The sequence below is a fragment of the Anser cygnoides genome, chromosome 21, assembly GCF_040182565.1.
Source record: "Anser cygnoides isolate HZ-2024a breed goose chromosome 21, Taihu_goose_T2T_genome, whole genome shotgun sequence".
Taxonomy (NCBI): domain Eukaryota; kingdom Metazoa; phylum Chordata; class Aves; order Anseriformes; family Anatidae; genus Anser; species Anser cygnoides.
Window position 1 is genome coordinate 5,051,094 of NC_089893.1, and position 14,875 is coordinate 5,065,968.

The 14,875-nt window shown below is 40.6% G+C and overlaps 1 protein-coding gene across 4 annotated transcripts in view; it reads left to right on the top strand.

Annotated features, from left to right (window-relative positions):
- Positions 1–14,875, top strand: part of ARHGEF12 (Rho guanine nucleotide exchange factor 12) — a 77,437-nt gene that overhangs the window by 38,849 nt on the left and 23,713 nt on the right. For 2 of the 4 annotated variants that reach the window (XM_013187181.3, XM_013187183.3), the window contains 16 exons: positions 3,034–3,132; positions 3,608–3,657; positions 4,493–4,550; positions 5,245–5,423; positions 6,046–6,123; positions 6,767–6,886; positions 7,525–7,659; positions 8,845–8,916; positions 9,695–9,787; positions 10,404–10,514; positions 11,011–11,109; positions 11,742–11,784; positions 12,181–12,286; positions 13,075–13,212; positions 13,711–13,743; positions 14,499–14,616. In XM_013187181.3, coding sequence (XP_013042635.3) covers positions 3,034–3,132; positions 3,608–3,657; positions 4,493–4,550; positions 5,245–5,423; positions 6,046–6,123; positions 6,767–6,886; positions 7,525–7,659; positions 8,845–8,916; positions 9,695–9,787; positions 10,404–10,514; positions 11,011–11,109; positions 11,742–11,784; positions 12,181–12,286; positions 13,075–13,212; positions 13,711–13,743; positions 14,499–14,616 — 1,532 coding nt within the window. The remainder of the gene's footprint in view (positions 1–3,033; positions 3,133–3,607; positions 3,658–4,492; positions 4,551–5,244; positions 5,424–6,045; positions 6,124–6,766; positions 6,887–7,524; positions 7,660–8,844; positions 8,917–9,694; positions 9,788–10,403; positions 10,515–11,010; positions 11,110–11,741; positions 11,785–12,180; positions 12,287–13,074; positions 13,213–13,710; positions 13,744–14,498; positions 14,617–14,875) is intronic. The other 2 variants (XM_066981374.1, XM_066981375.1) reach the window with 1 other exon arrangement.

Sequence of the window (14,875 nt, forward strand, 5' to 3'; positions counted from 1 at the left end):
AACTGGAAAACATCAAATACCTTGGTAAGGTTCTTGAAAAAGAATGACTCATGATTTCCATCCAGGAAACAGTGAGAATTGGAACACCCAGGCAAAGAATGAATGAATCGTGCATCAAAAGCTGATTGCCACTTGCTAACGTGGGCTCTTCAGCGTTGCACCAACCTCGTAGACTTTACCTGAAGTGGGTGAAGTTGCTGCTCAGCGTTTTAAAGTACGAGTTCCTGTAGGTACTTGTGATATCAAGGCATGGCAGTAACGGCTGCTGAAAACTTCACGGTGTGTGTCACTGGGCTCTGGGTGGTTTGTGCCTTGCCTTTGAGACTGTTCCAGAGTGTCTAATGAGGTGGTCAAGGTACCAGATCTGGGTTATGAAAACATCACAGCTCTGTTCTTAACGTTCCCCCACGAAGCAGATTTCACATGGAATGTATTTTATATCGAAAGAACAGAAGTGAGCAAATGACAGGTTTGGTGGGGAGGTCCTGTGCTGCTTTGTCCTCACAGCAGCTCAGGAGGGAGCACTGGAAGCTGCTTTTTGGGTTACCCGCCTCAGCCCGACGCTGTTAGTGAAGCTGCTGCAGTTCTGCAGGCAGCGGTACCTTCAGAAAACTTCACATTCATTAAAATCACCGTAAAGCTGCTGTGTATCTCCATCAAGCATGGTGTCTCAGCTGGCCTATGTAAACCTCATTATGTTGTGTTAGATCCTTTTATATCGTGTTGGGGAAAGGGCTAAGTGCCTGTTTCTGATCTGAGGTGAAAAAATACAGGGAAAAGGCAATTCTGGAATAATTTGGGTTCAAGTCAGCCTAATTTCTTTTGCCTTCCCATTGTAAAATTAGAAGGTGGTGTTGGGTGGAATTGAGACTTGTGGTTTGAAACTGTTTAATTTGATCATTCCTAGAACTTAAGTCATCCTCTGCAAGGCCAGCTTTTGTTGCATCTCGTAATGCACTGCCTCTGTGTTGGCATCATGTTAATTCCAGGAGGAAGCTTATCAGTACCCTGGATCCAAAGGTTATTGGTTCTGGTAAAGAGAGAAATTCCGTGGAAGAGCAGCGAGTACACGGGGCTATGCTGTGCCTTTAAGCAAGGAAAGTTCTTATGAGTCAAAAGATTAGTTAGTGTCTTACTCATAAAACCTGCACGTCTGGCAGCAAGGTTTAAAACGAGCTGTTTTTATGAAATAGCATATGTTCTCTTTCCCACACCCCACCCTGGGGCATCATTCTTGTGAAGTGAGACTTGAAGAAGCTTGGTCATATAGAAAAATGGGAGGTACAAAAGGGAGAGGCATGTTCTTTCACTTAAGCATATAAAGAGGGTGTGAAAGGTGGTGGTTTTTTTTCCTCTTGTCTGCTTTCCCCTTGCATCCATTCCATCAACTTACTGCGGATCGCTGTGGGTAGTGTAATTTGTTTCTCCTTTATCAGCAGAAGGGGAGTTACTGGGATGGGATTCTGTGACCAGATGGCTGCCCAAGTGCTGGAAAGCAACCTTTTCCACCGCTCCCACACCTGTCTTCATGTATGCCACACTCAGGGAGAACAGGGCTGACTGGGTGGACAGTGTTTTCACTTGAGGCTCTTCATTTCCATTAGGAGTTGCTCCAGAGACATAAAAGGAGCTGTGCTGGTACGAGAGTGATTTAAAGCGTGGATGTGACTCCATGGTCTCTTACAATTCATTCCTTAAAAATGATTCCAGCAAAGAAAGCTTTGCTGGGGCAGCATCTTCTCAATTTCCTTTGCCCCCTCCATGCTAAACAACGCTGCTACAATTTTGGTATCTGATGTGGAGGAGAACTCTTTCTCGAGATGCTGGTGTCAGAATTTTGCCTGATGTGGCTTTAGAAATGAAGAAGCAAAGCAAGCTGTTAGAAAGAAGGCTGATGTTTAGTAGCTAGTGGTTTCTGCTATGTAAATAAAAAAACATCCTGGAAGCATTCTGCAGAGTTCCTAAAGTTGCTTTTCAAGATAAAGGCTCCATTGTGGTAGGCTTTGCAGCTGCTCTTGGGGAAGTGCTCTGCAAGGAATATGCTGGGGCTGCTACTTTTTTTCCCCCTTTTTTTTTTTTCCTTGTTTCATTTTCAGGTGAACAATAGACATAGCTATGGGACTAGATGATCGTAGAGGTCTTTTTCAACCTGAACGATTCTGTGATTGTCTAGCACTTCACCTTCTCAAAGTGCTGCACCTCCTGAGTACACTTATCTCTGCTGTGTTTTATGTTCACAGCATACTGAGGATTCCTGGGAAAAAAGACAATTTGCCTTTGATGTCACACAGCAAGTTAGAGGAGGAGCAGATTCGAACTCACATCTCCTGGGATTTTGTCCCAGTACTTAGCCCAGTAATAGCTCAGTGGGAAGCACGGTCTTGATTCCAGAAGACTAGTTAAGTGTAGCACTTGCGGCTCGTGCTTCTTTACTGCTACTGATCTGCTTCCCTTAAATATTCTCACCTGGAACAGAAGGTGCCCTGAGATGAGATTTTTCTAGTATTAGCACAAGCTAATTTTTCAGTATTAGCACAAGCCATTTATGTTAGTTTGAGAGATTTGTAACCTGTTTGTTTATTTATTTATTAAAAGTAGCTTGTAAAAATAGTTTGGTGCTGATGATGGTGTACGGGAACATGACAGCCCTATGCTGCACTTTGAAGACCTATTGATATGGACAAAGGGAAATTGTGCTCATTGGTTCGTGTACATAGCTGCTCCTCTTTACAAGCTGCTTTTACCTCAAGTTGTGTCTGATGTGCCAGAGCTGTCTGCATCTCTGCTGTTGTATATCTCTGTTTTGTGTAACTGAAGCAATAAGCTTGACCTGTCTTGACATTCCTATCTGTTTCTGGACTGCTGCCCTGTTTCTGTCTCTCATATATTTTTCCCTCTGTTGTCTTGTACCAGTTTCTTTCAGTGCTCTGTGATTATCTAGGAGGATAAGGTTTTGGACTGATGCCTAGCTTGTGTCTCTTTGTATTTCTCTCCTTCTCTTTCTTCTGCCCTTTCCCCACCTTTCTTATGCAGGTCTTGTTCAGCGGTGTGTTATTATCCAACGGGATGAAAATGGATTTGGGCTGACAGTCAGCGGAGACAATCCAGTCTTCGTGCAGTCCGTCAAAGAAGGTAAGCAGACATGCTAAATATGCTAGCCAGAGAGCAGCCTAGAGGGTTTTCGTGTGAATCAAAGAAATGTGTGCATGAGTTGGAGTAGAAAACTCCAAATTCTTTCCTTATGGGTGGGATGGCTGTAGCTATCACAAACTTTGGAATAGATGTGCAAGGACAAAGAGTGTCACACTGCTGGGATGCAGTGAACCACCCCTCCTGTGTCTGATGGATATGGAAACTGACCTCTTGCAGTTGAAAGGAAGTAAGTTTATGCCTGGTAAAGTGGTGGATTGTGGTTTGGCGTATCCTCTACAAAATGGGAACAGAACTACTTTAGTGTAGATACTCAGAGATGTTAATCTAAGAAAGAAAGAAGAAGCTTGGGTGACTATGGGAAGTAGCTTTGCGTGGAACTACAGAAGCACTTAAACTATTTTTGGTTTGTATGATTTTTATTGAAATTGGAACTAATGGTTTCTTGCCTCTGTAGATGGAGCAGCCATGCGGGCTGGAGTGCAAACAGGTGATAGAATTATCAAGGTAAGGTCATTCACATCATCCGAGAAATAGATCCTTTGTATTAAATGAGCTCTTTCCCTGAAAGCAGGTCATTGATGGCTCTGCACTGATGTTTGCTTTTGCCTGTGGGATAGAGGAATGGCCTACGTTTCCCTGTTCTGGGCATGTACCGTAACCACTGAAAGCCCACTGCTGAATGTTAGTTTTGTTTTGGAGATCGCTCTTATTTCAGAACTTCATTGGCAAGTTCAGCATCCTACAAGGTTCAGTTATCACATGTACGGAAAAAAAGAAGTATCAGGGGACGGGAGCAGTGTGTTACTGATGATTACCTGCAAATAAATGGTTGCCTTGGGTTTTATCATTACTCACATAACTGCACCCCAATCAGTGTTCTCTTTTAGTCCCGAACAACCAAGAAATCAAGTCATTGGCTAAAATGATTATCTAAGTCAGTGCTGCAAAATGATGGCTGTGCTAGAGCCGCTTTGACACAGATAGAGCTGGGATTTCAACCAAGCATATAAATTAATGAATAAAGTTAACTACCCTAAATTTCCTTCTGCCCAGTGGGAGGTGGGTTGCTTTCTCGTGGTCGGTTGCTTGGTTTTCTTTGTTATATGTGTATGGTTTTCTTTTTGTAGAGCTCTGCTCGCTGAGATAAACTTAGAGGGAGAAATTGTTTCTCTGTTAGCGTCTTGAAAGACATAGTAATAGAGATGAGAGGAAAAAAATACTGTTGCGTGTTCTATTACATTGCTTATTGTGTAGTGTGTGGGGACCCAGTGGGATTTTTTCCTGGGTTAGAAATCAGGAGCTAACCACTGTTTACTTTCTTTCTCTCTCATATCCCCAGGTGAATGGCACTCTTGTAACACACTCAAACCATTTGGAGGTGGTAAAGCTGATCAAGTGTAAGTAAAGGCATGTTGCTATTTTTGTCACTGTGCTCCTTTAAAAAGCATGAAAGACATAATTTTAAAGGATCGATGATTGATTCAGCTATCAAGTGACAAAAGACAATCACATCCCATGCTGAGAGATAAAGGGTGTGTGTAAAACAGGCATTGAAGTGAAACATGGGCTAATTTTGACTACTTGGACTTGAGCTGATCCATGCTTCTGCAGTTTCTCCTTTGCTTGGTGTTTGAAATTACTATCAAACCTCGCCCACGCATCGTCCGGTTTTGATATCACCTTAAATGCCACAGCTATTCAGGCACTGTTAATGCAGATTACTTTAAGTTGCTTACAAAGTACTGATATTTCCAACGGAAGTGAATTCTTGGTTGATTTTCTTGTACTATGAAGAAAGCGTTAGCGGTTCCTTCCACCCCGGCACAGTTTATTTTGTGGTGTGAGCCTATGTATACTGTAAATGTAACCCGGTAGATTAGAAATTGCCCGGTGTTTTCATTAAGGTTGGCTATCAGGAAAGGTTTTGGATTACCTGATATTTAAATGGAGATCTCAAAAACTGATCTGACAGCATTCAGCGGTGTGAAGAATGAACAAATGAAGAATGGTCTGAGTTGTGTCTCTAGGGGTGAGAACCTTAGAAATCTGCAAGTGTGTGTGAAATGTGTCTTGTTCTTGTTCTCCCTCCAGCGGGTTCCTATGTAGCTCTCACTGTTCAGGGGCGCCCACCAGGGTCTCCCCAGATTCCACTGGCTGATTCTGAAGTGGATCTGGCAGCGTTTGGGCATATGTGTCCCGTCATGACATCGCCCCATTCGCCTGGCACATCAGGAAATGCAGAAAGGATTACTAGCCCAGTGCTTATGGGGGTAAGATTTAAGATTTTTTAAGATTTTCTTTCCAAAGAACCAGTTCAGCAGTGGAAAAAATGTAGTCATTTTTTTTTTCCTCAAAGGAATTGTTTTGAACTTCTTGCACAAATAACAAATTGGAATTGCAGTATTTGGCCACCCAGTGGGCATTTAATCACATGGGAAACAACATGTTGCAAGGAAATATCCTGTCCCATCTGAGATAATGCAAAGAGAGTTGAGAGGTTATTCACAGGTTGTCTTTGAGATACACTGCAGTTTGTATGGTGTGAGTTGACGCTGTCTGCTCAAAGCCAGGTATTCTGTAATTTCTATTAAAATTTGGGCTGTAAGACATGCAGACGTGACAAAGAAGAGTAAGGAAAGCAAATACACAAATGTTTCTTTTTTTCTTTCTTTTCTTCTTTCCTTTGTTCCTTCTTTCCTTCTTTCTTTCTTTTTTGTTTAATGTAGATAACTACGTTCAAAAGTAGGAGTGAGTGATTACATTCTACATAGGATAGGATTTGCAGAAACTTGAATTGCTTTTTGTTGGTCTTTTTTTGGGCCCATGTTTAGGAAGTAGGTGGAAAGCAGGCATATCCATTTTCCTTATCTTCCTTCGCTCCTTATTTTCTAGGAGGAGAATAATATTGTCCACAACCAGAAGGTGGAGATTCTGAGAAAGATGCTACAGAAAGAGCAGGAGCGGCTGCAGGTACTGGAGTTGTTGCATGTGTACAGGAGGGGTGGAGGGAAGGGAAAGGGGATGATGTGAATTAAAAAGATGGGTTGTTGAATCACTATTAAGTAGCTTATTCAGCATTCCTTTGCGTGGCTTGTGTTTTAGTTTAGCTTTTCTATATATTGGCCTAACATCAGAGATCTGTCTAATTGCTTGGACTGGTCAACTCTTGCATTTATAATCTTTGACAGGATTGGAAAAAAAATGTGGTAGTTTAAGTGGAAACGTACATACCCGGTCAATCTGGTCTAATCCTAGGACATGTAAGCATCTTTGACTAACTGAAAGTGAGTCATTTCTCACTAGGAGCAACAATTGGCACTGTGCTCCTTGGTGGTGCTGAGTTATTGTGTCTTCAGCTGTATGCTCGATGCGGTTGTGATTAATTCAATAAATCTCTAGAATGGAGTTATTTTCATATGGCACAAGGCAGAGGAGAGCTGGATAAAACAGACATTCCATAGCACTTACTTGGTATGACAGTAGGTGTGCAAACGTGCTGTTTATTATTTTAGATGTGTTAATGGAATGAAGATTAGTAGTAGGCTAAGATTAGTTGTAAGCTTTGATATTGAGCAGATACTGAGTGATGAAAGCTCATAAAATTACTTTTCAGTCTCTGCAAGAAGAGTATAGCCGATCATCCAGCTCACGACTGCTCAAAGAGATACAGGAAACAAAGAAGCACATTACTCAGCTGCAGGAGCAGCTGTCCAAAGCCACAGGCTGTACTCAGGTAACAGAATGTGTCAGGCTTCTCTGTGGTATGTTTTGGCTGAAAATTCTTGGGGGATGATGGTGTTCTGGGCAAGCAGGAGTTCCCTGCCACGCTCTTCAGTGCTTGTACAGACAGATTGCACCCTCTAGAGTTGAGACTGGTAATTAGGCTGGCAGAAGCTGTCAAGTAATACAGTGGAATGTCAGTATATGAAGTGGACTTTACAATGAACTTCCAAACAATCTATGAAGAACTGCTTTTAAAGCATTAAGTGCAAATTGTGAAGTATATTACTTTGTCAAATTGTGAAGTATATTACTTTGTCAATACAACCTAGAAGAAACCTGTGTAGTCATTCTTGCCATGAAGAATAAATAACTGGAGGCTTAAATCAGCTTTTTTTTTTTTTCTTTTTTAAGTTGTATTATTTTTCCTTTTTTTTTCTCTACCTTTAAGGTTATAAGTCCTGAAAACTTGATGTGATATTCTATTGTCTTCTCTTAGAAGAACATTGCAACTTTTTAAAAATACATGAAGGAAGTTTAATAAATAATGTGGGCTGTCCAGGTTTTAAAAGAGCTAGTGTTTGAGTATAATAGTCTCTTGAAATATTTTACTTGCTCTGTGCTGCTCCCAACTCACTTTTATCTTTTTAGGATGGAGTTCTGTCCTCCAGGTCCGTGACAGAATCGCTGCAGATCAGTGAAGTGGAGGCAGAGAGTGGGGATGGTCTGAGCAAACTAGATTACAGCAGTGACAGCCCCTCCCGACCAAACAGTGACATTGCTGATGTGAGTACTGAATGACTCCGTGACTTTGTTTCTAAACCTCTTGGATTTGGTTTTCTTGTGCAGATTTTTTAAGTTTGTGTTGTTCTGTGTATTATAGATACGTAGTGTCTGAGTAAAGGTGTGTATTGCTAGAATAGGCTTCTAAATACACACCAAAAATATTTCCCTGAGGAAGCATACTATATTGGTTTTCCATTAGGGACTGAGAAATAAATAGTGTGGGTTTTGGGTTTTCATCCAGGATTAGATTTTCCTGGCACACTCCCTGTAACCAGACAAAGAAAGATGGATGCCAGCATCTTTCTCAAAACTGAGAGATGCCAATTAGAGTATCTTTTAAGAGCATGTTAATGTTCCAATTGCGGTAGCTGTGATTCAGATCCAGTCACTGGGCAAGTTGCCATGAAAGTGAGGAAGAGCCTTACTTTTACCAAATAAGCCTCAATTATTGCCAACAGTAAATACTCCTAGTCTGTTCACTCATCAGTTATCAATCTGTGTGCTCGTATGGTCTCCTTATTGCAGTGCCTTAGCACCTAATCCTTAATTAAGCTGCTATCTGATTAGCGCACAGAAATTGAGACTCTGTACTTGCACTTTGGCCTAAGTTTGTTGTTTAACTTATGGAGGTGGGAGCTAAATCTGTACTAGCAGTTGGAAGGGAAAGGAAGATGGGTCAGCTGTGCCTCCAAAACATGAACACAGATGACTCTATTTTGAAACACTCCCTCGCTAACTCCAAATCTGACTAAATGTCACTCGTGTTTGTATATAATAAATGCAGAATAGAATTCATAGCTATCTTCCTTAATTCTGTCAGAGTTGTTGATGATAAGTGATCACTGGAGGTGGTTGACACACCAAACTTTGAAGCATTTCAATCCAAAGTGACACCGAGAAACTTAAGGACTGGGGGCAATGGAAAGCTCTCGAAGTTTATGGAGTCCAGAGTTCTACAGTTAGGGTGAAATAACTGCGTGCATCAACATAGGCTGGGAACCAACAGGCTGAGCAGTAGCCCAGCTGAAAAGCCTTGGTTGTTAATGTGGGCACACTGAAGATGAGCCAACAGCTCATGCTTTTTGCAAATAAAGCCAAATGTCTGCAGGGCTACATGAGAAAGAGGATTGCCAGGAGGTGGAGGGAGGTTACTAGCCCACTAGTAGTTACTTTCTTGTTCCCCAGAGTCCTCGCAGTGGCCCGAAGGAGCGGGTTTATCTGGATGAGAGCCCAGAGAAGACTGAGGTTCAAGATACTGTGAGTCCAAACCATAAAAAATAACGACAGCATCTCCTGTAATGGGCCCATTAACGTCTTGTTTTCCCCCGCTTTCTAGATGAAGCACATATAAACTTTGCTTTAGAAAATGAAATGCAATTAAAATTGTGCAGGGAATGTTAATTAGCTGAATAAATGTTTATGGAGCTTAAGAGCAGGCCCATTTAGAGACGAGAAATAGATAATCAGCAGTAAAACAGCTGGACCTAAAATAGCTGTTGTACATATTTTATTCCTTGAGTCCAACCCTAAATGAAAACCAGTCTTTAGGATATTCAAGTAATTATAAGGCTGGTATTATCAGGGATGGCCTCGAAAATGGATGAAAGTGGAACATAGCAGGAAGTTCTGAGCTATCTGAAAGTACTGCCGTCTTCCACAGGATGACTTCTGAAGTATTTTTCCCTCATTTGCATGACTTTCTGAAGTCATATTTCTCCATTTGTACAAAGCTGTCATTTGTCATATGCTCCATGTTTAATGTACTTAGAAGTCTGCAGATGATGCAATTGGTTTTGAGTCATCTGATTTGACATTTCTGAATGCTTCCAACTCGGGAGAAACATTCTAAAGGGGATCTCGCAACTATAAACTCGGACAAGGTTGAATAAAGGCACATGGGTTTCTTTTGCAATTTGAAAAGAAGAATTAAAGCGATGGTGATATTTTTGACTAGGTAAAGGAAGTTTACTGTTCCAAGACACTAACAGAGCTGTACTTTTCTTCCTTCCCTTCTCGCACTTCTGACTCACCCCAGGATTCTCAGTCGAGTGTTGGAAGTCCTTCATGCCGCATAGGGCCTCAGATCATTGGAGCAGAGGATGATGACTTTGACACTGAGCAGGAGCAGGTGGGAATGACTTTTAGCTCTCAGCCACCCCCTCTCCCTACCTCAACCAGAATTCTGTTTTTTCTGTGCCTAAACTGCAAGGACTCCATTGCTTCTTTTTGTTTAACAGTTTTCATGTGGTGAATTAAGAATTAAGGCATGTGATTCTCGTTACTGCTGATCATACCAAATAGTAACACTTGGGCATTTTATGACAATATTCTCTCTTTGATTCTTTCTGTTACTCTTTCGTCTTACAACTTAAAGCTTTCTAGAAATTCATTTGCCTTATTTGATTTCCTTTTGTTTATTAAGTTTCTATTAACAGTTCTGCATTATAGTCACAGCAGTACAGCTGCTATGGCTTTTGACATACTTATTCTGAGTTATTTCAGCTCTCCTTTGCTCTGAGCTATGTGTCATTATATTGTAGTCAGTGTTCAGGGGTGTATTTAAAAGAAATATTCCCACTGTAAACTCTTCCTGGGATGTTAGAATGGCATTGCAAAGGCTCTGGAATTGTTCAGTTTTTATTTTAATTAAACAAATGAGGAGCTAAGCTGTAGGAAGAAGCTTGTTATTTTTTTGCACGGTAGCTTTCTTGAATAATTCAAATAGTTTCCTTGTATCTCTGCAGATTAATGGACAGTGCAGCTGTTTCCAAAACATTGAGCTCCTGAAATCTCGCCCAGCTCACCTTGCTGTTCTTCTGCATCATGTGGTGTCCCAGTTTGACCCTGCAGCATTGGTAAGATGTTCTGGAATTGTTTCCGTGGCCAAAATTTGTAGTCTTAACCAGAGTATTTCAGGATCTCCTTGTTCTTGTGTAGCATTACCAGTGACACCACTGGATCAGCAAATAGAGATCCTGTGCAGGCACGAGGGTATTTCAGATAAAGGAAGAGAAGGACGAAGAGAACTGTCTCCTTTACATTCAGTGGTTTACAAATAAATATTTAGCTCTTGAAAGCATTTAATTCCAGCCTAAGGTAGTGGGATTAGTTATCTACAAGGAAGGTCTGATCTCCGTTTCTCTTTTCCCTTCCCTCCTCCACTGATTACAGGGGCAGCCTAGCTGACTAGATGAGGTTTCCTGTGCAGTCTAGGTGGCTGAAGGTAGCTAGGAAGACTCACAATCCAGCAATGCTGAATTCTTTGAAATAGAGGAAAGAAAGATTTGAGTTCGGTGTGGTAGAAGAGTTCTCATTGTATCTCCTAATTTCTTCTCCTCCTCTTTCCCACAGTTGTGCTACCTTTACACAGACCTGTACAAGCAGACCAACTCCAAAGAGACACGGCGTGTCTTTCTTGAGTTTTACCAGTTCTTCTTGGACCGAACTGCAGTAAGTTCCAGACCTTTCTCTCGTTTTCAAGTGTATCCAGGAAGTTGACTTTTACCATTCTCCGCTCTCCTGAACTGGAAGAAACTCAGTAGTTATATAAGTCCTCCAGAATCAATAGCGTTTTTTTTGTTTTTTCTTTTGGTTAAAATGATACCACTAAATAAGGCAAAATGAATGGTAAATAGGCTCAGATGCCTGGGTAAGTCTGTATGTCACAGAGAATGCATTGTCTGATAGGAGTAGTATTTCTGTGATGTGTAAGCTAGCTTTAGTTGTTATACATTCCCTTTTAGTTAATAACAACTGCGTATATTGACATGGCTGTTGCAAGGATTGGGCAATTTTGTATGTCTGTTGCAAAGCCTGCGAAGCTTCTTTACCATCATAAATTAGACTACCACGTAGTGTAGCAGAGGCTAGTATCGCATGCTTAGATGAAATAATCCTTGTGTAATATAATACATACTCAAGATGGGAGCCTCCCTCATGATAACTTTATGTGTTAAGGTTGTAGGTTTTGTTTTTTGAGGGGGTTGTATTGTATGCATTGTATGTTTAATTGGGGTGCTGTTTGTTGTGTATGTTCCCCCAGTCTTTTTTTTTTCCTTTCAATTTTTTTTTCTTTTTAACAGAATCTTAAAGTTCCAGTTCCAGATGAAATCTCCGTAGATCTAGGTAAGGCACTATCTATCTGCAGCTTCTGCTGTTCAAGGCAGTCTAAGGAAATTTCTGAAATGCACTTAGGGTTACTTCAGATATACAGTATCATGTGTTTACAGGAAGAGACAAATAAATATTTGTTTCTTATGGAGGGCATTATGCGTGCTCTGGTACATGCATTAGTAGTGAGAAGCACTGGCCACATTGGCATGCGTATTTTTTAATCTAATACTGGATGTGACTAAATCTTTTTACAGTTAATGCTGTAAAATTCATATTATCAGTAAGTGAAAAGCAAAAGGGTACTCTTGGATGAGTCAAAGATGTGAAAGAGTGACTTTATTCTAATGTAGCATGGGCTATCACTGTTCTCAAAAGAATAATCTCTTAACTTCCTCTTCTGGCTTGCAGACAAAAGAAGGCCAGAGCTCATTCCTGAAGAGCTTCATCGCCACTATATACAAACTATGCAAGATAAAGTCTGTCCAGAAGTTCAGAGGAATCTGGAAGACTTCAGGTAACAATAGTTGCCTGTGCAGCTTTTAGTTTAATTCATACCTGCCCTCAGTCAACGTGTCCATTATGGGAGAAGTCCAAACTCAAGGGACATAATAATTCATCTCGGACTGAACAGGAAGATGGCACTGCAGAGGGCCTACAGGGTCACCCTGACCAACACTTGAATGTTTTTTGACACTGTGCTGCAAGTAGTTCTTTGCAAGATCTTTGTTAGAGATTTGTTTATTTATTCCTAGAGGTTATTTTAGGCAATTTTAGAATATTATTACTTAGGTGATGTTACATGAATCTTTCTTACTAAGCATGTTTGTAATCAGTTTATATCCTTTTTTATTTTTGCTCTCCTTTGGACAAGAAATAATCCACTTTAGAGAGCTGTCATGAGCATATGGTAGAATTTAATAATTAATATGCCCTTTCTTGTACAGTTGCGAGCATTCTGTGCCAACATGAGATGCTGTAGCAAAAGATATAATGGACTTTTTCACAGCTAAAAGTGTCTCAGTTCAAGTAGATGCTTCAAATGTACAACTTGGGATACTGCAAAAAGAACAACCACCTTTGCTTGGCCATTGCCATGGCTAGCTCTCTTGATAAATATCATACAACTTTATAAGCTTTGTTTTACAGCGAATGCAAATGTTACAGAGAACTGTGGTGACCTCTCCGTTCTTGTTCAAAAACCAATAATGCAACTTGCTTGACATTCTGAATGTCAAGAGGTTGCCTTTGCTTGTTACAAGTCAGCATTCAGTTTCAAGTGATGCTTCCCTCTCTGTATTTCAGGCAGAAACGTAGTATGGGATTGACCCTGGCGGAAGGAGAGCTGACCAAGCTGGATGCAGAAAGGGTTCGTGATCGGAACGCGGTGGAGAAGGAAAGAGCATGTGCAGAACAGATTATTGCCAAAATTGAGGAAGTCTTGTGAGTATCAGCAAGTATAATTGTGGGAGTTAAAAACGGTTTCACCCTGAACCTTACAGCAGCTAAGCAAAGGAATTAATAACTAGAAGTAATTTTACACCACTACATTTATATTGCTTCCCCATTTTGCTACCAACGTATATTTCAGTAATGACAGCGAAAAATATGTTAATATTTAGCTGAAGTCCATGTATCTTTTTAAGGAAGGCTACTGTTCAGATAGCAGAGGCATGCTTCTGTTGTTGTCTTGTGCATTGTTAGGTCAGGGTCCTTCTTCTGGGTTGTAGAAACCTATAGTTTCATAACTTTTTTTTTTTTTTTAATGTGAGCTGAACCCAATTTTCCTAACTGAACTTTCATTTTTGTTTCCTTTTCCTGGGGCTTTCTTATATGCCAAAGGACACTTTGAATACTACTGCTGACACTCTTGGTGGATATGACTGGCTGTTAATTGTTAGTTAATTATTGTTTCCTTTTTACATTCTCTCTTGTTTTTAGGATGACATCTCAGCCTTTGGAGGAAGAAAAGAGGTAATGGAAGTTGTGTGGGCTTAGTCTGAAGTAAGAACCCCGTTGCTGATGCTTGCTCTGCTGGCTCTCTTTGCTGAACAGAACAAGGCAGCCCTCTGCTGGCCGTAGCTCTAAACTCTCATTTTCTGAATCTGCTGGCATAATTAACTTGAAATACCAGTCTTGTTTCCAGCCTCTCCTTGTTGTGAAGTTTGTTTCTTTTGTTTCAGACCAGAAAAAGTTACTGTTTCTGAGAGCTCATCTGTTTCTTTGGTTTGGTTCTGTAGCTGCTTCAGTCCAGTCTAATATTTATGTGATGCCTTGCCCTGTTCAGTTTGTTTGGCACCCTACAACTAGCTGGGTAGCTTTTACTATACTCACTACAGCTACTACACCTTTTACTGTTACTGATTTTTACTGTAACTCCCGTAATATGACTTCAGATATGTACTTAATGTATGAGCTTAAAAGTTTCTGTGTAATTCTTAAAAAATATATATATTTTTACCTCTTAGGCTGGTACGCCTTTCATAAACTGCATCTGTTATTTACAAAAGGATAGATTATAATATTGGCTGAGTATTTTGCGTTGTATGTAACGCATAGTTTCATATTAAAACAAACAAACAAAATCACTCAACTTCTTTTAATCCAGAAATGGTTCATTTCTCCACGGAACCTTTGCATTCAACCTATCTCATTTTCTTGACAAGATGGATTTTCCCCAGTACATTTCTCCTTAACATCCATCTTCTTTCCTTGTGTTTATTTGGCAGTTCCACAATGCAATACGTGATTCTTACTTACATGAAGCATCTGGGAGTCAAAGTTAAAGAGCCTCGGAACTTGGAGCAGAAGCGTGGCCGTATTGGTTTCTTGCCAAAGATCAAGGTAGTAGTGTTGTGACCAGAGCACATTTGTTTAAAACTGTCTGACGTGGGTGCTTCAGTAGAATTCAGAATAGACTTTTGCGTGACACACTAGAAGTTGGTATGATTTTTACAGTCTTCATTGCACCAACAGGATACAGCATTATCAATCTGCACAGAAAACCTAACAGTGAGATTGAGTTGTACATACGTTTTCAGACACCTCAATTATAAATTAATTACCTTCCTTTTCACGGTTCTAGACTTATTAAAACTTTGCGTGA